Here is a 21673-nt window from a genome sequence, read left to right as displayed (position 1 = left end):
CGATCCATGGATCGTTTTCGAACGCACACACACACCGGGCGCACTCTCCTTGTTTTTTTCTTTTTTCTTCTTTTTTTTTGGGGGGGGGGGGTTTCTATTTACACAAACTTCCGGCTACTGGCCGTGCTTGATATGGATGATTATCGATACAATTATTAATCGTAATAATAAAGATCAGAACGATAATACTAAGAATAATAACGGCAGTGATGATGAGTACTCGTCGACTATATACCGGATAAAAATTAATCGACCGCGGGGATATTTTCTCGTGACGCGTCGGAGAAATGTACAAATCGTCTTTGCTCGTCGGTTACTCGCAAAATATAAATGTCGATCGTCGGATTCGTAAACGTAAAAACACGCGAGAATGGAGGAAAGGAACGATACTCGCGATACTCGAGCCTCGATCTTGCTCCGTCGATTGTCTTTCGTTAAAGCGACAGTGGGCGACGAACTCATCCCGACAACCACGCGATCTCCCTCCCTGATCGTCAACGACACTAGAAATATACGAGCCAAATCATTTCTCAGTGAATGACTCGAACATTTCCGATTCCACACGCGCGAAAGTCACAAACGCGACGCGAATGATAGGCAAACCGTTCGATCCTCGCGTTCGCCATTATTCGCGCGCGTTCTCGACTCGACTTCCGGCGGACACGCTGCAAACGATGATAAAAGAATCCAGTTCGATCTTTATCGACATTTGCATTGACCACCAGAACCGCGAACATTTCCACGTATCGTTGATTCTCCTCGTCCTTCCCCTCGCGCTCGCGACCAACGCGAAGGCGGACCAAAATGGAGGACGCGTGAGTTCCAAGACCCTCTCAGTTGTCGTCCGAATCGATGTTCCCGTTGATCTCGAGACAGCTCGCCGCGGAGTTGAGGCGCCAGTGATAGGCGGCGGAGGAGCCAGCTGCAGAGGAAGCTTCCTGCCCGCGATGGTATATCCCGGAGGACCTACCGGACCGCTATACCATCGTCTGGTACTTCTGGTCGGGCAGGATGTAGCCGTCTGAGTCGGCTGGCGAGGCGGCCATGTCGTTCGTGCCAGTTGGGTTCAAGTGGTGGCTGGTCAAGTGGGACATGGACGACGTGAGAGTCATGTTGTGATGGTACTGGGGATGATGGTAGTTTCCTTGGGGGCTGTGGTGCATGTGGGAGATCTGGGTCTGATAGTAATCGCCGCTGGTGTACGGGTTCTGGTAAGCGTTGTAGGTCTGCCCGGCGTAACATTGGCTCGGGTTCACCGAGCCGGGCGACGCTGAACTCCAAGTGAAACCATACTCGCCGTGATGAATCTGGTTCATGGGAGGTGGATAAGACGACGGTGGTAGCTGGCTGGAACCGGGGGTCAACGGGGGCGACGGGGTCGTGAGAGCGCTGTTCGCGCCGCTTCCTCCGGTCGGCGTCACACCGAGACGAGGGTAAGTAGACGTCGTCGAGAGCAGCGGTGAGTTGGGGCCTGGTGCCTCCTTGCCACGCGGCGGGGAAACTGGAGACGAGCGTCTGCTGGGCGTCGCCGTCGAGCTCGTCGACATCTTGTTACCGTTGTTGCTGTTGCTCTGAGTTTGATTTGATCTAGGCGACCCCTTCGACGGGGAGGTTTGCTGCTGCTGTTGCTGCTGTTGCTGTTGCTGCTGGAGCTGCTGCCTGCATTTCGCGCGACGGTTCTTGAACCACACCTACGCAGACAAGAACGGAACGTGAAGGGCGACCTTTTTGGTGGGGGACTCTGGGTAGATTGAAATGGGACGAGAGTAGCGTCAGTGTAGTGGCGAGATCGTCCCGAGTAAAATGAGTACCAACACGGTATGGTTCCGAGTATTTTTAATTTTGATATAGTTGAACTGTTTTTGAAGAATTGTGAATCATGGGTAATTGTTAGTGAGATTCTCCCGATTAAAATGAGTACAAACACGACACCATTCGGACTACTTTTAATTTTGGCATACTGTTTTTAAAAAATTCTGAATCATGCGTAATAAAAATCGTCCGAATGGTGCCGTGTTTGTATTCGTTTTACTCGTCAGAGTCTCCTCAATATATTGATAATATTTTCAATCCCGTACGAAAGAAATGAAAAAGGAAACTTTAAGTTCTAACTTTGTTAAATAGTTCCAGCGTTAATAATAGCTATCAAATTGCGTTTCACGAAGAACGAGGAGCTGAAGAGGGAATATCTCTACGGGTTCCTACGAAACCATGGCCCGAGGGAGCCTCGAGAAGAAAAGGTGTCCCGTCCCTCGCGACGGAACCGTACCAATGGGGAGTTAATCGGCGCAATAGGAAAGTAATCGCGGGCGGACGGCCGTAACATTTCATTAAATCGCAACAATAACAAGCAACCGACGGCAGAATATCCCTCGGGACTCGCGTCTACGGTGGTTTCAGCCACGCATGCGCGGATCAAAGCGCATCCTAGGGGTTGTTTTCACCCTGCTAGTGGAGATCGAATGATTCCGCGGGTACGTGTCTGTGTTCGTGCGACGTAAACGCGTAAGTGGAATCGAAAAAGGGGACGAACGAAGAAAAAAGAAAGCATCCCTCGATAGGCCGCAAAAGCTCGCGAAGCCCCCTTTCGACTCCCCCTCACGCACCCCCTGTAATCCGTGCGCACAATGCGGCCAGGGGTGCGATCCTATGAATCTATGCCTTCGAAAACCGGGACCCGTCGTCATTGTTGTTATTATCGGCGGCATTGTAACAGTTGTTGCGAGGAGCGCGAACCGTCCAAGCGGACACGGGATTTCCAGTACGGATTCCGCGTTAGCTGGTCGAGTTCAGAACGAAGGAAAACCCTTTCGAACACAAGCACAATGATCCCAGACGAGGGGAGAGGAGAGGGGGAGGGGGGAACCGTTGAAAAGTTAAAGCTAACGAGGTGTCGAAAGAAATTAGAAATTCAAAGGGACGTTTGGCCCCCGGGTTCCTTATCCCTGGACGCGATGTGCTCGCAAACACGGCGAGAATGGGGTGCGAAGATCCGACGTGAAACGCGGATATTGCGTATCAACCGCAAGAGAAACGATCCAGAGGGAGGAAAACGCCCATTACCGCTCCGTGTTTGCACAACGACACCCCCTCGCGGGACACAGTTCGCAGCTACCCCAAAAACCAACGAGCCCTCCGGGCCCCGCGACCACAGGCTGCCTCCACCAGCGTGTATCGATGGCTAGGTGTAAATTGCATCACCATCTGGTTGCCGTGCAACCCGTCACCGGCCGCAGCAGCTGCGTTGACGCTTACGACAAACACACTTTCCTATTTGCGCTGCCAATTCGATCCGAGAAAGGGTGGAATTTCCTTTAACATCGATACGAAGGAACAAAGAGTCTTCGAGAACGTCGTAAGACACATAATTTCGATCGTTAAAGCGTGGATAAACTTTCGACGCGTTCCTGGACGACCCGGGCGCATTCAAACGTGGCAAACACAGCGCGCAGCTGTGTCGTTCTCTCGCAGAGAGTCTCGCGAGCGAGATGAAACGAAGGGCTATAATCCAGGAACAAATCAACTATATGTTGTGCTCCATACATCGCGCTTCTGTGTTCCTCTACCTACGCGCCCCTCTACCAGGGAAACTTTTAGATCCGTCCCCCCCCCCCCCTTCCCCTTCGCCCCCTTGGATATTATTCGTTCACGTGGGTACGCCTCTACAATGTACATCGAGCACACGTGTGTTACACCCTTTTGCAGTTGCGCCTCCATTCACCGTGAGGGGGGGGCTTAACTTTGCGTGGAAACTCCGCTTGGGCGGAATTTCCTCGCTTTGTGTCCTATATCTCGCGATGGCGGCGTCGTACCGAGTTAGGTCCGGGCTCGGTGACCCCGAATCGGCTACCGGGATCCCCGAAAAATCGAGGGTCGCGACACCCCGCTAAAAACGCGCCTAATGGCGCGATCGTGATGGGAATCCACGGGAGCACCGTGGATCGTGACTTCCAGACGCCCCGCGACGAAATAAAGATGTCACGAGGACCGCAATAAAAGCGTCAACGAGCTCGTCGGCGCATCTATCAATGTACAGCCACGACCGGGGACAATGGCGATACCGAAGGGACGCGGGACGCGACACCGAGTTGTGTAAATACCTTAAATCTCGTCTGCGCTTGCCGGAGCACGAACCACTCTCCTTCCCTTTTTCTCTCTCTATCGTTAACGTCCGGAACAATCTCGTTCTCGGTGACTTGTTACTGTTCGCGACGAACAAAGCCACCCCCCTCACTCCCCCCAGCTACGTGCAATTGATTTCGTACGTACGTGTACGGGAGTGTGTTCCGGAATTTTAGGCGAAGTTGACGAAAACACCGGTTGGATAACTGGTTTGACTCTGTTTGAGGGGGCATTGGTCTCTAACGTTGCATAAAAGCTCGATATGTGTATGGGAGTCTGTTGAAATTGTGGGTGAAGTCGCAAATGCAACGAATGGTGGTTGGTTTGACTCTGTTTGAAGGGGCATTGGTCTCCAACGTTGCATTAGTATCTTAAAAGCTCGATATGTATATGGGAGTCTGTCGAAATTGTGGGTAAAGTCGCAAATGCAACGTATGATAGTTGGTTTGACTCTGTTTGAAGGGGCATTGGTCTCCAACGTTGCATTAGTATCTTAAAGGTCGATATGTGTATGGGAGTCTGTTGAAATTGTGGGTGAAGTCGCAAATGCAACGAATGGTGGTTGGTTTGACTCTGTTTGAAGGGGCATTGGTCTCTAACATTGCATTAGTATCTTAAAAGTCGATATGTGTATGGGAGTCTGTCGAAATGGTGGGTGAAGTCGCAAATGTAACGAATGGTAGTTGGTTTGACCTTGTTTGAAGGGGCATTGGTCTCCAACGTTGCATTACTGTAATCTTTTGTGCCTGAAAACTTGAAATTCGACGATATGTATGCAGAAGTGTGTAGAAATTGTAAGTGAAATCGCCTCAAACAACGTACAACGATTGGTTTGACTCTGTTTGAAGGGGCATTGGTCTCCAACGTTGCATTAGTATCTTAAAGGTCGATATGTGTATGGGAGTCTGTTGAAATTGTGGGTGAAGTCGCAAATGCAACGAATGGTGGTTGGTTTGACTCTGTTTGAAGGGGCATTGGTCTCTAACATTGCATTAGTATCTTAAAGGTCGATATGTGTATGGGAGTCTGTCGAAATTGTGGGTGAAGTCGCAAATGTAACGAATGGTAGTTGGTTTGACCTTGTTTGAAGGGGCATTTTCTCTAACGTTGCATTACTGTAATCTTTTGTGCCTGAAAACTTGAAATTCGACGATATGTATGCAGAAGTGTGTAGAAATTGTAAGTGAAATCGCCTCCAACAACGTACAACGATTGGTTTGACTCTGTTTGAAGGGGCATTGGTCTCTAACATTGCATTAGTATCTTGAAAGCTCGATATGTATATGGGAGTCTGTTGAAATTGTGGGTGAAGTCGCAAATGCAACGAATGGTGGTTGGTTTGACTCTGTTTGAAGGGGCATTGGTCTCCAACGTTGCATTAGTATCTTGAAAGCTGGATATGTATATGGGAGTCTGTCGAAATTGTGGGTGGAATCGTAAATGCAACGAATGGTAGTTGGTTTGACCTTGTTTGAAGGGGCATTTTCTCTAACGTTGCATTACTGTAATCTTTTGTGCCTGAAAACTTGAAATTCAACGATATGTGTACGGAAGTGTGTAGAAATTGTAAGTGAAATCGCCTCCAACAACGTACAACGATTGGTTTGACTCTGTTTGAGGTTCTACAGGTCTCTACGTTACATAACCATGAAATTGACTTAATCTTTTGTGCCTCAAACCATCAATCTTGACAATACACATACGAAAGTGTGTAGAAATTGTAGGTGAAGTCGTCTCAAACAACGTACAACGATTGGTTTGACTCTGTTTGAGGTTCTATAGGTCTCTACGTTACATAATCATGAAATTGACTTAATCTTTTGTGCCTCAAACCATCAATCTTGACAATACACATACGAAAGTGTATAGAAATTGTAGGTGAAGTCGTCTCAAACACCGTACGATGGTAGGTTTGACACTGTTTGAGCATAGGTCTCAGACAAGTCTACTATGAGATCAACTCAATCTTTCGTATCTTAAAACTGCAGTTTCGACGATATACTGGACTCTGTCGAAATTGTTTGCGTTTGTTTGGCTCTGTTTGGAGGGGCCACTGAACTCTTCCCATTTATCTAAACAGATACTACACCTACAAGTCTAACTCGAATTACCTGAACTCTGGACTCGGGCAGGTTGATCTTAAGCGCCACCTCCTCTCTCATGAAGATGTCAGGGTACCTCGTCTTCGTGAAAAGTCCCTCCAGCACGTCCAATTGCGCCCTGGTGAAGGTTGTCCTCTCTCTGCGTTGTTTGCGCTGATTCATTCCTGAAACGAAAGAGAACGGAGACGGTGAATTAAAGGACCGTTCACGAAGTCTGTCGTTCGGAACAAACAACAACACGAGGGCCCCGGAATATTTGACATCGTCGACGAGTCGCGAAAGCCGGGCAAAGGAGCATCGAGAACGCGGTTCGTAGAAGACGAGAGAGCAGTCGAGGAGGTCGAGAAGGGTGAGGCGTCACCACCGCAGACCGTAGGAGCGAAAAGGGGGTGGCGCGGAGGGGTGTAAGCGTTGCGAGGTCGCGATAGCGTAATTTTGAACAGCTCCCCCCCGCCGCGACCCACCCTCCTCTGCCTTCCTCGTGCCATCGAGCCTCGCTTGGCTCGTTTCGGGACCCACGTAATCCGCTTATGAGGGGGTCAGAGGGGCGGCGGGGCGCGCCGGAGGCCGGGGGACAAGCCAGAACGGCGGCACGGGGGGACGCAGCGCGGGAGGGGAGGGGTACACCCCGGAATACACGACCATCCGAGAGGACCAAAGTCGCGGTTCGTTCCCAGCTGCCTCTGGAAACGACGGTATCCGACACGCCAACGTACAACGGACCAATAAAAAGAAGAGCCTGGAAAACTTCGCCTCGCCAGTGTCTCCCGGTTGGAAGCTGGATCGTAAAGTCGAGAAAGGAATGGTGGATACCAGTCCACCGAGAGCGTCGCGTTCGACCGAACCGAGCATTTTAAAGACCCCCCTCCCTCCTCTTGCTTCTAGGAATCGTAATGCGATAAGTAAAGATGAAAACTTCTTTGTGTGTCTGCCCACCCCCCTCCACTCGTCCTCAGAGTTCGAGCTAGATATCGTTTTTTCGCGACCTCGCCGGTGGTCTCGAACTCCAGGGAGATTTCTTCGTTCACGGGTGAACCCGCGGAGAGCCTTTGTTCGCGCTTGTTCCGCCGCGGCGAGTCGATGCAAAAAGAGAAAGCACGAGAAAGGGCGAGGAAGACGAAGAAAAGAGCGGAATTAAAAGCGGCAGCTTCCCAACCCGGGAGCGTAAGTCGGAGGAGTGGTTTATGGCGGGAAGAGAAAGCAACCGGAGAAGACATTGTCGCATATATTCCCGGCCTCCTGGCTTTTAAATCCCGGACCGTCGAGGTTGGAAATAATAATTATCGAGATAACACTCGCGCTGTACGGGCGAGAGAACATTTTGCTGTTTCTTTATTATTGCACTGTTTACGTTAATTGATTGTCTTGTGAATGACAGTGCGTACAAAATATTAAATCAAAATATCTTGAAAACGAAGGCCCATTTTGACAAAACCTTTTAGGCTTCTTTGATGCTAGATATGTACTACAACTTGTACCTATTGCCCCTTCACATTTGCTCCTATTTATAATTTGTTTCGACCCCCGTGGCTGGTGTTTATTATCGTACTATTGAACTCAATGTCCTGTGTATAATGCGAGGAGAAAACAAACGACAAGAAGGAGAGGGGGTCGGTATCGGTGGTATCTACCGTTGCCTTAAGAGCAATAACAACTCGAGGAAGCAAAGGATGACGACGATGATGCATACGCGCGATCGTCGGCTAACGAACTGGTCGAGTGGGCTATCAACGTGGTGCCCCAGGTAGATCTTCGAGACAGATTGCGCGGGCCACAATGTAAAATTCCATGCCGGGTTGGCTACCGTCGCAACGATGGGCACGACACGCCCGCGATCGTTGAATCTATGATCCGTATCTTCTCTGTTCCATGGCGGATCCAACGGGGACCGGGGTACAGAGGGGAGCGAGGAGGCTGGGGAAGAGAGAGGAACGGATCCAGAGGATGCTTGATTGTCGAGTGGGCGTTGGCGCTACCGTTAACGACTGCCTTTGCCTGGCTATACATCGGCCCCTGTGAGAGCCAGGCCCTTATCCACCAACGAGACAATGGAATTCCGATTATGGTCTTCCGCCTGCTTCCGCCAGGCGATGAGTGGGCGCGAGGAAAAGCCCTTCGTTTGCTTGAATTCTGCCAGGAGGAGATTCGGTGGCTCAGAAATCCTCGGCTGCCCCAAAAAAGATCCAAGAACGGTTCCTCGCGGAGATCGAACGCGAGCGTGTCTCGCCAGATCGATTCGGATGCGTGGAAAGCGACCCTAATGGGACGGCAAACACCCGCTGCGTACTGAAGTATGATTCGATTTATTATCGTCAGCGCGAAACGAAACCCGGGGGTTGATATAAGGGTTGCTCTTGGCTCGTTGGCCCGCAACGGGATCAGTCGCGACCCTAATAGCAAATTCGTTTTCTGTTTATTGGATTCTTCCTTCCCTCTGGGCCGCCAAGCGGAACCGGGATCCGTGGAAGTCAATGGACTGCTAACGTAATTTCACAGTAATTTCTCTCTGTCGGGAGTTATAATCGCGAATTCTCGCTCTGTCGATAAAACAGATTATATATCACTATACAGGGTGTTCGGCCATACCTGGGAAAAATTTTAATGGGGGATTCTAGAGGCCAAAATAAGACGAAAATGAAGAATACCAATTTGTTGATGGAGGCTTCGTTGAAAAGTTATTAACGTTCGAAGTTGCGGCTGTAGAACGGCAATTTGTCCATCTATTTGAATTTTTTTCTCGAAAATGGGTAGGATTTCGAGGGTATGTCTATTCACCAAAAATGATTGTAATTAACCCTCTTAGCTAAAAATAATTTTTCCAGAACGATTTGAAATTTTTGAATTTTGTCGAAAAATTTCACACCTTCTCGAATTTTTTTCTCGAAAGTAGGTAGGATTTCGATGGTATGTCTAATGACCAAAAATGATTCTAATTGACCTCTGTAACTAAAAATAATTTTTTTAGATCGATTTGAAATTTTTGAATTTTGTAGAATTTGCCCCATACTCGAATTTTTTTCTCGAAAATGCGTAGGATTTTGGGAGTATGTGTAATGACCAAAAATGATTGTAATTAACCCCTGTAACTAAATATAATTTTTTTAGTATGATTTAAAGTTTTTTAATTTCGTCTAAAAATTTCAGTATCTACTCGAATTTTTTTCTCGAAAGTGGATAGGATTTCGAAGGTATGTGTAATGACCAAAAATGATTGTAATTGACCCCTGCAAACGAAAATAATTTTTCCAGAACGATTTGAAATTTTTGAATTTTGTCGAAAAATTTCACACCTTCTCGAATTTTTTTCTCGAAAGTAGGTAGGATTTCGACGGTATGTCTAATAAGCAAAAATGATTCTAATTGACCTCTGTAACTAAAAATAATTTTTTTAGATCGATTTGAAATCTTTTAATTTTGTAGAATTTGCCCCCTACTCGAATTTTTTTCTCGAAAATGCGTAGGATTTTGGGAGTATGTGTAATGACCAAAAATGATTGTAATTAACCCCTGTAACTAAATATAATTTTTTTAGTATGATTTGAAATTTTTTAATTTCGTCTAAAAATTTCAGTATCTACTCGAATTTTTTTCTCGAAAGTGGAGAGGATTTCGAAGGTATGTGTAATGACCAAAAATGATTATAATTGACCCCTGCAAACGAAAATAATTTTTCCAGAACGATTTGAAATTTTTGAATTTTGTCGAAAAATTTCACACCTTCTCGAATTTTTTTCTCGAAATTAGGTAGGATATCGACGGTATGTCTAATAACCAAAAATGATTCTAATTGACCTCTGTAACTAAAAATAATTTTTTTAGATCGATTTGAAATTTTTTAATTTTGTAGAATTTGCCTCCTACTCGAATTTTTTTTTCGTAAATGCGTAGGATTTTGGGAGTATGTGTAATGACCAAAAATGATTGTAATTAACCCCTGTAACTAAATATAATTTTTTTAGTGTGATTTGAAATTTTTTAATTTCGTCTAAAAACTTCAGTATCTACTCGAATTTTTTTCTCGAAAGTGGATAGGATTTCGAAGGTATGTGTATTCACCAAAAATGATTGTAATTGACCCCCGCAAACGAAAATAATTTTTCCAGAACGATTTGAAATTTTTGAATTAAATTGTTACTAACTTTTTTCTTAAATTTTCGTCTTATTTTGGCCTCTAGAATCCGCCATTAAAATTTTTCCCAGTGGTGGCCGAACACCCTGTATTGCAATCTAACACGATTCGTAGGTAAATAATTCGTGTTACTTGTTGGGAATGAAATATATATAATTAAAAAATCTCAATATTAATAATATAGGAATTGGGATTTTTTAAAAATGGAGGAAAAGAGCTTGATGATTATTGCACAGTATAGTATAGAAGTTTATGACGTATTATAATTTATATTAATTGTCGGGAGTGATAGAGCAAACTATAATCGTAAATATCGCTCTATCGATAAAACAGAGTATCGACTTCCACTTACTGAATCATCCATCGATTATATATCAATCTCTGATGCAATCTAACGCTCTTCGTGTATACTTAATTCCTTTTACTCGTTAGAAATAAAACACACCGTTCATTAAACCCCATTTAGCTTCCAACGAGACGTCGTACAACCTAATGAAAGAATAATTGATCGCGACGGCGTGAATTTAATTGATCGTCTTTTGCCCCCCTCCTTACAGCGTTAGGCGTAGAGTTTCCACGATCGCAGGGAATGAATTACACGAGATGGCGCCTGCTTATCCGCGATACGATCTAAAACTGTGCCCCGCGATGAAATATAGCACGATCAGACCGGATAATAAATAACGAGATACAACACGCGCGATACTTCTAACGCCCGGCGAATTAGAAAATGAAAATTAATATCAATTACACGCCGTTCGAAAGAAACGTACACAAAATCGCGGGGCGTAATTATACGATAAATTAACCGGTTACCGGTCGCGCGCCATTCATCAAAACGGTTAAAGTCGCGGAGATTGAACCATAAATTACCGGCGGCGCGCGAATATCGCGTAGATCGAAGGGGAATCGGGAAGCTGCCGATGCGGGAAACTCGTTCCGCGGCTACGCGGTTACTTCTGTATTCATAGAATACGAAACGAGTGGAAACGACGGTAGGAATTCCAAGGAGAAGCGAGAAAGGCGAGCTACGGGCGCGAAGATCGACGGAAAGTGAATACGCGAAGGGAATCGAAAATTAATTAAAAGCTAAAACGCGAATAGAGGAGAGAGGGGGGGGGGGGGGGTTGGAGGGATTATTCAAGGGGACCGTGGGATGATAGCACGTGCCCACAGAGTCCTCGAGTGGGAATTCTAAAAGGCCATCAGCTACGAAAACATTTGGCCGACTTTGCGTTTACAGGGTGACCCGAAAATCGCTGCACAAAGCAGATAAGGGTTTACCTTTCGCCGGTTCCTAGCGTTCGAGGAAACGATCTGAACTTGAGAACGCCGGTGAACGCGGTTTTCGGAAAGAATACGCGTCCTTCGAGTATAATCTAGCAGAGACGAGACCGTAAGTAAGTAACGAAATACCAACACACATCCGGGACAAGCAAATAATCGGATAAGCTTCGTGTTACCGTCTTCCAACCGATGCCTTTTTCCGTCGTTTCCTCATCGACAGTGTCTCGAGTGCTCCACCCACGTCGCGCGAGCTGCCTGACGATTTTAAAAGGCGGAAACCGGGGTTTCACAGTGAAAAATTGGGGGTTGGGACGAATTAGATACGCTTGAGAGTCAAAATTGGGGGTTCGAGCTAATTGATTACACTTTTTTAGTCAAAAATTGGAGGTTCAAGCAAAATAAATACACTTAAGAGTCACAAATTGGGGGTTCGCGTTGGTTAAATACACTCGTGAGTCAAAATTAAGGATTTGAGCTAATTAAATACACTTTTTGAGTCAAAAATTTGAGGTTCAAGCAAAATAAATACACTCAAGAGTCAAAAATTTGAGGTTCAAGCAAAATAAATACACTCAAGAGTCAAAAATTTGAGGTTCAAGCAAAATAAAAACACTCAAGAGTCAAAAATTGGGGGTTTGGGCTAATTAAATACACTCGAGAGTCAAAAATGGGGGGTTCGAGTAAATTAAATACACTCGAGAGTCAAAATTAGGAGTTTGAACTAATTAAATGCACTCGAGAGTCAAAAATTGGGGGTTTGGGCTAATTAAATACACTCGAGAGTCAAAAATGGGGGGTTCGAGTAAATTAAATACACTCGAGAGTCAAAATTAGGGGTTTGAACTAATTAAATGTACTCGAGAGTCAAAAATTGGGGGTTCGAGCTAATTAAACACATTCTTTAAGTCAAAAATTGGGGGTTCGAGCTAATTAAATACACTCGAGAGTCAAAAATTGGGGATTCGAGTAAATTAAATACACTCGAGAGTCAAAATTGGGGGTTTGAACTAATTAAATGCACTCGAGAGTCAAAAATTGAGTGTTCGAGCAAATTAAATACTCTTTTTGAGTTAAAAATTGGAAATTCAAGCAAAATAAATGCACTTAATAGTAAAAAATGAGGGTTTCGCGATAGTTAAATACACTTGAGAGTTAAAATTAGGGTTTTGGAACAAATTAAATACACTCGAGAGTCAAAAATGGGGGGTTTGAGTTAATTAAGTACATTCGAGAGTCGTAATTAAGGGTATGAGCTAATTAAATGCACTCGAAAGTCAAAATTAGAGATTCGAGCCAATTAAATACACTCTTTGAGTCCAAAATTGGAGATTCAAGCCAATTAAATACACTTTTTGAGTCAAAACTTGAAGGTTCAAGCAAAATAAATACACTTAATAGTAAAAAATGAGAGTTTCGCGTTAGTTAAATACACTCGAGAGTTAAAATTAGGGGTTTGGAGCAAATTAAAAACACTCTTGCGTCAAAATTGAGAGTACAAGCGAATCAAATACACTCTTTGACTCAAAAATTGAGTGTTCAAGCAAAATAAATACACCACGACGCCAAAAAGATACCACACTGAGTAATTTTAATAGTTTTCGCCAATGTAGTTAAACAATAACAATCTCAAAAATTATCTGAAACGCAGACATTAGTGCTGACCTAGTCAAAATGATAGCACACCTTTCGTTTCTCTATATTTAACATTGTGAGAATTTTAATTTAAAAATCTCGCGAAATTATTGACAATAATATAGAAAATTAAACGACAGTGAAGTAAGAGCAATTGAAAATCTGTATAAAGAAAAGTGTCCCATTGAAAAAATTGCACAGGGGTCACCAAAAGTGACCGTACTTATGACAAAAACATTTCTACAGATAACGAGTCGTTCAAGAGACGTGTACTACGATTAACCAACAAAATAAAATGTACTCTCCTTTCAATAAATATTTCGAAACACTCATATAATTATCACGAGACATTCCAACCAAATAATACAATAATTATATTAGTTTAACCAGCGTTTCTTTAGTGCTTCTCTGTTTTTCACGAGACTTTTACACATATTATGCGACTGTATCACGTCAAAGGGTGCACAAACAAGTAAATAGATAAATAAATATCGAAAGAAATGCAATGTATTGTTTCGAAAACCCCCATGCTCGTATACGTAGCGCTGTGTTTACGTCGAGTTGGAAGGAAAGCGGAAGTATCGATGTCGTCGTACGCGATATTTCACTCAGCTCGAGTGTTTATCCTGCAATTAGGATCGGACCTGTATTCGGAGACCCTCGTTTCGGGAACCGTCCGCCCACTCAATTTGCTCGCGACACGCGCTCGTCCCGCGATTCCAAGACTTTTCCCCGGGCGGTTTCGTGCTTGTTTAGCCCGGACGTTTTGTGGCCACTTGGTTAACGACGACGAGCACACGTGCTCGGCCACGTGCCGCCCTTAACCTGACGCCTAATTGAGCGATTGGAATTCTATCGAACCCGACAATCCTCCGACAAACGCATTATTACCCTCGTGAAACATTCACGGGCCCACAATTCGGAAAGAAACTCGAGAAGACCGGTGATTCGAGAAAAATTTACAAGAAGAATCGAGAAAGGGTGTTTCACGGGGCGATCATGGCTCGATTCGATAACTTCACATCGAGAATTTATAACGAGGAACCCCCAGCCCCAATGAACGCGTTGTTACCCCAGTGGAATTTTCACTGAGAAGATCGGTGATTCGAGAAAAATTGACAGGAGGAATCGAGAAAGGGTGTTTCACAGGGCGATCATGGCTCGATTCGATAACTTCACATCGAGAATTTATAACGAGGAATCCCCAGCTCCAATGAACGCGTTGTTACCCCAGTGGAATTTTCACGACTCGAGAAGATCGGTGATTCGAGAAAAATTGACAGGAAGGATCGAGAAAGGGTGTTTTTCGGGGTTGCTCTGGGGCGATTATGGCTCGATTCGATATGAAAATCAGAGGCGTGGATGTCTGTTTACGCGATCGGGGGTTGGAGGAAGTTAAGTGGACGGGCAATTTCTCTGGGACAACAAATAGCAGTCGTCGAATGAGAAAAGGGCGAGGCATGTGACGAGATTCCCACGTACCCCGGTGTCGGCAGAAACCTCGGCTCCGACGCGTTAACGACAACGTTTCGACGCCCCTCCGGGCTTTTTCGCACCCTCCGTTCCGCCCCGGGTGCCACCACATCCCCCCCAAACACCCCGCGCGTACGATTGCATAATAAAATAAATAGTGACATACGAAGCCACCCCCGGAACGACACGAACTGCCTCTTTCCTCGCACGCGACTTCTAAATATTAATATGGGACGAAACTTTGCGTTGAATTTAAAGTTCCAGGGCATTTTGATATTTCAGATTGATGGCACTGCTGAAGGTCGTCGATATTTTTAATGATTACTGAAGAGACATTATGTGATTAATATATTAACGATATTTTTATTAACATTTTCCTATGAGGAATAAAGTTTGGAAAATTCTTGAAGTTTCTAAATATTCTGCACTAAAATACGCGTTGTTTGAGTTTAGAAATATTGAAATCCTCCAATTTGTTCGGGAGTTATGAATTTTTTAAACATAAGTGTTAAAATTCGGGTAAAGAATTTTTTTTCTCAAAATCGCGTAGGATTTCGGGGGTATGTGTCTTCACGAAAAGTAATTGTAATCGACCCCTGCAGCCTAAAATAATTTTTTTAGGATGATTTGAAATTTTTTAATTTCGTCGAGAAATTTGGTCAACTGTTCGATTTTTTTTCTCGAAACTGAGTAAAAATTCAGGGGTATGTCTAATGATCAAAAATGATTGTAATTGACTCCCTTAACTAAAAATAATTTTTCTAGGATGATTTGAAATTTTTTAATTTCGTCGAGAAATTTGCTCACCTATTCGATTTTTTTTCTCGAAACTGAGTAAAAATTCAGGGGTATGTCTAAGGATAAAAAATGACTGTAATTAACTCTCTTAGCTAAAAATAATTTTTCTAGAATGATTTGAAATTTTTTAATTTCGTCGAGAAATTTCCCACCTACCCCCTGTGGATTTTTCTTTAAAATTCGTTTTTCATTTTTAATAAATTTGTTTGACGTTCTACGGAAATATTGTTTAATACTTTTTTGTAGGTACCCATGAGCTCTAGTTCAGAAAAAAGTTTCATTGAAATATGTTTACTATCGTAGGAGTTATGGCCGTTTGAAAAATTGACCACTTTTATAGGGTTTTTCTTACTTTACGGGGTAAAGGAACCACTTTTCGAATATTTTTGCGATTTCTACATATTCTCCAACAAAATACGCGTAGTTTACTTTTTTAAACATTAAAATCCTTCAATCCGTTAAGAAGTTATAACGTTTTAAAGATACACATGAAATTTTGGAGTAACATTTCCGACCTGCAATGATATTGTTCGGTAAAGAATTTTTTTCTCGAAAATGGTTAGGATTTCGAGGATATGTCTATTAACCAAAAATGATTGTAATCGACCCCCGCAACCAAAAATAATTTTTTTACAAAGATTTGAAATTTTTTAATTTTGTCGAAAAGTTTAGGCACCTACCCCCTGTCGATTTTCCTTTAAAATTCGTTTTTCATTTTTAATAAATTTGTTTGATGTTCTACGAAAATGTTGTTTAATACTTTTCTGTAAGTACCTATGAGCTCTACTTCTCCTCAAAATTTCATTGAAATATATTCACTATTGTAGGAGTTATGGCTGTTTGAAAATTGGACCATTTTTACGGGGTTTTTCTCACTTTATGGGGTCATAGAACAACTTTTTCAATATTGTTAGAATTTCTAAATATTCTCCACCAAAATACGCGTCGTTTGCTTTTTTAAACATTAAAATCCCCCAATCCGTTAAGAAGTTATGATATTTTTAAAATACACATGCAAACATTTCTAGCCAAACATAATGTTTTCCCTAAAGAATTTTTTTCTCGAAAATGCGCAGGATTTCGAGGGTACGTCTATTGTGATATACATGAAAAATGATCGTAATTAACTCCCTCAGCAAAAAATAATTTTTTTAGAACGATTTGAAATTTTTTAATTTCGCCGAAAAATTTATCCACCTTCTCGAATTTTTTTCTCGAAACTGAGTAAAAATTCAGGGGTATGTCTATTCACCAAAAATGATTGCAATTGACCCCAGAACCTAGAAATAATTTTTTTAGAACGATTTGAAATTTTTTATTTTCGCCGAAAAATTTATCCACCTTCTCGAATTTTTTTCTCGAAACTGAGTAAAAATTCAGGGGTACGTCTATTCACCAAAAATGATTGCAATTAACTCCCTTAACTAAAAGTAATTTTTCTAGGATGATTTGAAATTTTTTAATTTCGTCGAGAAATTTATCCACCTTCCCGAATTTTTTTCTCGAAACTGAGTAAAAATTCAGGGGTATGTCTAATGATCAAAAATGATTGTAATTAACTCCCTTAACTAAAAATAATTTTTCTAGGATGATTTGAAATTTTTTAATTTCGTCGAGAAATTTGCTCACCCATTCGATTTTTTTTCTCGAAACTGAGTAAAAATTCAGGGGTATGTCTAATGATCAAAAATGATTGTAATTGACTCCCTTAACTAAAAATAATTTTTCTAGGATGATTTGAAATTTTTTAATTTCGTCGAGAAATTTGCTCACCTATTCGAATTTTTTTCTCGAAACTGAGTAAAAATTCGAAGGTACGTCTATTCACCAAAAATGATTGCAATTGACCCCCCAAACCAGGACCAATTTTTTCATAACGATTATTGAATGAAATTTCTCACCCAACAACGTCCATTTTAATTTTGTTGTTCCTGCATTATCTATTAAAAACTTGATCTACCGGGTGGAGAAGTACAATCTACGAGGCCCCGTATCCCGCGGTGGACGACGAAATAATCCAAACTCGGTCGCGAGTGACGTTTGCTTGATAAACGAACAATAAAACCGGCGTGCCTTCGTCCTCGCGATCCTGGAGCGATCTCTTCCGTTTCGAACGCGCACGTCGAGGCGAAAGATACTCTCGATTCGTTTCTCTCTCGTTCCACGGCTTTTCGTGTAGCGGATACGCCTACAACGGATAGGCGGCTGGACGTGGGTACGTAGGGACCTAACGGACAGATCCGTGTTTCCATGGAAACCCACCTATCTGCGTTGGTTGGACCTATAGTGCCTGCTGCCACCCTGATAAGCGGCTTACTCTCATGGTTCTCTCTGCTCTTCTTCGCTGGGGCATTCCAGCCCCCTCCTCCTACCCTCTTGCCGCGATTCCGACTCCCTCTGCTCTTTCTCTCCCTCTTTCTGTGCCGCCTCTCCGGGCCCCTTTCAAACCGCCGCGAAAAAGACGACAGAGACCCGGCTACGTACGCGTATACAGGGTGCTTCCGGTTTTAACGAGCGAACCTAGGTCGCCTCTGCCGTCGTTCCGACTCGAGGGAAAAAAAACGCCAACTTCCCCCGAGCTATTGTCAATTAATTTCGATGAATCTCCAGATCCCATACAACTTAACATCGCGTTTACAGAACTCAAATATCAGCAATTTGCGCTGAGTCTCGAGAATTTACGAGAATTTCATCCCCTCCACGGTGGGTGCTAATTATGTTTGCAGCGAACCTGTTTTTAGAACGTGTCACTGTCTTATCTAGATTTCTGTACAAAGTCGCTGAGTAATCCGACCATGTATTGATAAAGATGTTAAAACGATGGACTGCTTCTACTTGTTATCGATGTAATATTCAATAAATTAGATTGAAACGAAAACGATCGTGACGCATAGTAATAAAAGAAGCGCAAATAAATTTCGATTCTATAGGAATCCGAGGCCTCAATGTCACATGTTCCGACATGTGTCTGGACGGTCGGAGTTTACGAAGAACGTATTTGGTGCGGATCGGTCGAAATTCATGCGGAATTTTCGACGGAAAAATTCTGCCGACGCTTTTAAAGGGAACGTCGAAGAGAAATGCATTCAAGCGCCTGCCACAAAATGATACAAGCTGACTATAGTTAAGAAGCCCCGGGAGTTTACTTCGCCCGCGTACGGCTTCAGTCGATGCATCGATTTGCATGACAATCAATAATGGCCAGTATGGCGGACAGAGGGAATACTTTTATTACGAGATAACGCGCGACGGCGATACGCGAAACGCAAGAAACATGCATCATCCCCCTCTCCGGGAACGATGAGATCGGAAGCTTAAACGCAGGAGTAAACTGCACGATATGTTCGCGACTACTAAATAAATCAATCGAACGTCATTTTAATCCCGTTAAGCTCTCGTTCCCGTAATTGATCGAACGATTCTTTTTATATTTTTCACGGGAGCATAAATAAAAAGCCAGTTTATAACGGATCATTTAAATTCGTTTTTAAAACTCCGTGTAACGCGCGTCAGAGATAATCAAATTCTAGTCTGGTAGATTTTTTTTCTTTTCATCGAATGACAAGAGTAATCGCAATCTGACTGCTTTGATTGTCAGAGAAATAACAGGAATTATTACACGAACTGTGATAGTACAAAGTATAGAGAAAAGTATTTGCGACTTTTTGTGAAAGATTCTCAAGTGTACAGCTACTACCGCCACCTCACGATTCCACCCCCACACTTTTAAGGTGAGAATGTCAATATTCGTTGGACATGTTACCCTGTGCAACCCCAGAAGTTGCAAGAGCGCGATTTCCAAACGTTTGGGTAGTAAAATAGTTTGTTGTTTGAAGGAATTTGTGGTATATGGTCATTTGCGTAGCTAGAGTTCCTCCATAATATGTATCAAGCATTTTTTAATAAAAAGAAACCGATGAAATTAGGATATCATGTTTACTTTTGAAGAGAAAAGATTAACAACAGTTTCTACAATTTCTTGACTCACTATGTTCAAGATGGAACATGTATCTCTATTGTAGCTTCCAATAAAACTCTATATCAAGCATTTTTAATAAATAGATAGAGTGATCTATCAAGAAAGTGACAGAATTGTGATACCATGTTTACTTTTGAAGTGAGAAGATTAAATACAATTTCTTGGGTCACTATGTTCAAGAGAGAAACATTTATCTCTATTGTGGCTTTCAATACAACTCCATATCAAGCATTTTTAATAAATAGATAGAGTGATGTATGAAGATCATAACAAAATTAGGATACAATGTTTACTTTTTAAGTGAAAAGATTAAGTACAATTTCTACAAATTCTAGACTCACTATGTTCAAGATGGAACATTTATCTCTATTGTAGCTTTCAATAAAACTCTATATCAAGCATATTTAATAAATAGACAGGATGATGTATAAAGAAAATAACAAAATTAGGATACAATGTTTACTTCTGAAGTGAAAAGATTAAGTACAATTTCTAGAATTTCTTGACTCACTATGTTCAAGATGGAACATGTATCTCTATTGTAGCTTCTAATAAAACTCCACATCAAGCATTTTTAACAAAAAGATAGAGTGATCTATCAAGAAAGTGACAGAATTGTGATACCATGTTTACTTTTGAAGTGAGAAGATTAAATACAATTTCTTGGGTCACTATGTTGAAGAGAGAAACATTTATCTCTATTGTGGCTTTCAATACAACTCTATATCAAGCATGTTTAATAAATAGATAGGGTGATGTATGAGGAAAGTGACAGAATTGTGATACCATGTTTCCTTTTGAAGTAAGAAGATTAATTATAATTTTTTGAATCAATGTATTCAAGATGGAAACATGTATCTCTATTCTAGCTTCCAATAAACAAAAATATAGAAGGAAAGCAACAAAATTATGATACCTATATACTTTTGAAGCAAAAAGATCGACTACAATTTCTCAAATCACTCTGTTCACGATGTAACCATTTCTCCCTAATGTCACTTTGAATAAAACCGAATAAAACAGTTTCTTAATTGCAGTAAACCAATAATATGTCTTATGGTGTTCCCTAGCTACGCAACTGAAACAACAGATAAATATACTGCGGATCTTTCTGCAAATTCATACATTTACTAACAGAATTAATAAAAAGCTAGCTTTATAGAGTAATAATTTGTATCTTGCTCTAAGTATTTCTTATATTTTTGCAGATTGATTGAATTCTGTACCTTTTTAAGGGTGAAAATGTCCCGTAAATGCATAAACATCCGCAGCGTAGTGAAAACGATGAAGACAAACCTTGGGGGAAGGCCGCGAGTCCATGCTCCAGGGGGTGAGGATGCGGATGACCGTGGGTGGCGAGGGCGAACGGCGAAGGCAGTCCAGGATGAGGTGCACCCGGGTGTGGATGAGAGTGTGGGTGCGGATGAGTACCAACCCCCATCGCCGGATGACTGTGGGGGTGGTACTGAGGACTTCCGGTCGGGGCGCAAGTGGCGCCCGCCGCCTTCAAGTACCCCGCCATGTAACCCGCGAGGCAAGCCAGCTCACCCGCCACCGCTGCGCCCTTATCACGCTCTCTTATCTCCTGACCTCCGCCCTCCTCCGCCGCCCACCAGCTGTTCTCTTCCCGATGATTGTTTTCGCTCGATTGCAACGATAGCTTCGCGCTGCCCTCTGACACTCTCGACCCCGGCACTTCCGGTATCGACACGTTGCCGTTTCGCGTGCAAACGTAACCTTCGTACTCCTCCACCTGCAACATTACATTCCATGCTCAATTACAGACACATCGAACAACTTTGAGAGGGAGATCAATTCGAAGAAGACAAAATTACATTAAAATGGGGGAGATTCTGGAGGCTTCGTTGGAAAGTTATTCGCCTGTGAGACTGCAACCCATAAAACAGCTGCTGATAGTGGTTCTCACATAGAAAACTATAACGCTGTCGATAAGTCAGTGAGAACCACCGTGCACGTAGATTGCCGTTCCACAGGCGGAACTTTAAACGTTAATAACTTTTTAACGAGGCCTCAATCAACAAATTGGTGCTCCTCATTTTCGTCTTATTTTGGTCTCCAGAATCTCCCATTAAAATTTTTCCTCGCGTGTATACTAAAAGTGTGATAAGTAGTTTTGTAATTAACATATTT

At 42.8% G+C, this 21673-nt stretch overlaps 1 protein-coding gene across 1 annotated transcript; it reads right to left on the bottom strand.

The window, feature by feature from the left end:
- Nucleotides 1-88: 88 nt before the first annotated feature.
- On the bottom strand, nucleotides 89-21271 carry LOC143348794 (uncharacterized). Its single transcript, XM_076779405.1, has 3 exons — nucleotides 20819-21271; nucleotides 6234-6388; nucleotides 89-1691 (listed from the first exon to the last, which is right to left on the bottom strand). Exons 1-3 carry the CDS (start codon nucleotides 21042-21044, stop codon nucleotides 978-980), a joined length of 1095 nt encoding a protein of 364 aa, XP_076635520.1. The 5' UTR covers nucleotides 21045-21271; the 3' UTR covers nucleotides 89-977.
- Between the last annotated feature and the right edge of the window lie 402 nt (nucleotides 21272-21673).

Source organism: Colletes latitarsis, chromosome 12 (assembly GCF_051014445.1).
Source record: "Colletes latitarsis isolate SP2378_abdomen chromosome 12, iyColLati1, whole genome shotgun sequence".
Lineage (NCBI taxonomy): Eukaryota > Metazoa > Arthropoda > Insecta > Hymenoptera > Colletidae > Colletes > Colletes latitarsis.
The sequence above is the reverse complement of the archived record's forward strand: the minus strand, read 5'-3'. Positions and strand labels throughout refer to the sequence as shown.

Bases quoted from the DNA above. Each gene is read 5' to 3' on its own strand.
- LOC143348794 (XM_076779405.1), bottom strand. From the start codon at position 21,044: ATGGCGGGGTACTTGAAGGCGGCGGGCGCCACTTGCGCCCCGACCGGA. The intron at 6,389-20,818 runs GTTTGTCTTCAT...CTTTCGTTTCAG, and splicing joins ACTCGCGGCCTTCCCCCAAG to GAATGAATCAGCGCAAACAA. The intron at 1,692-6,233 runs GTAATTCGAGTT...TTGTCTGCGTAG, and splicing joins TGCCCGAGTCCAGAGTTCAG to GTGTGGTTCAAGAACCGTCG.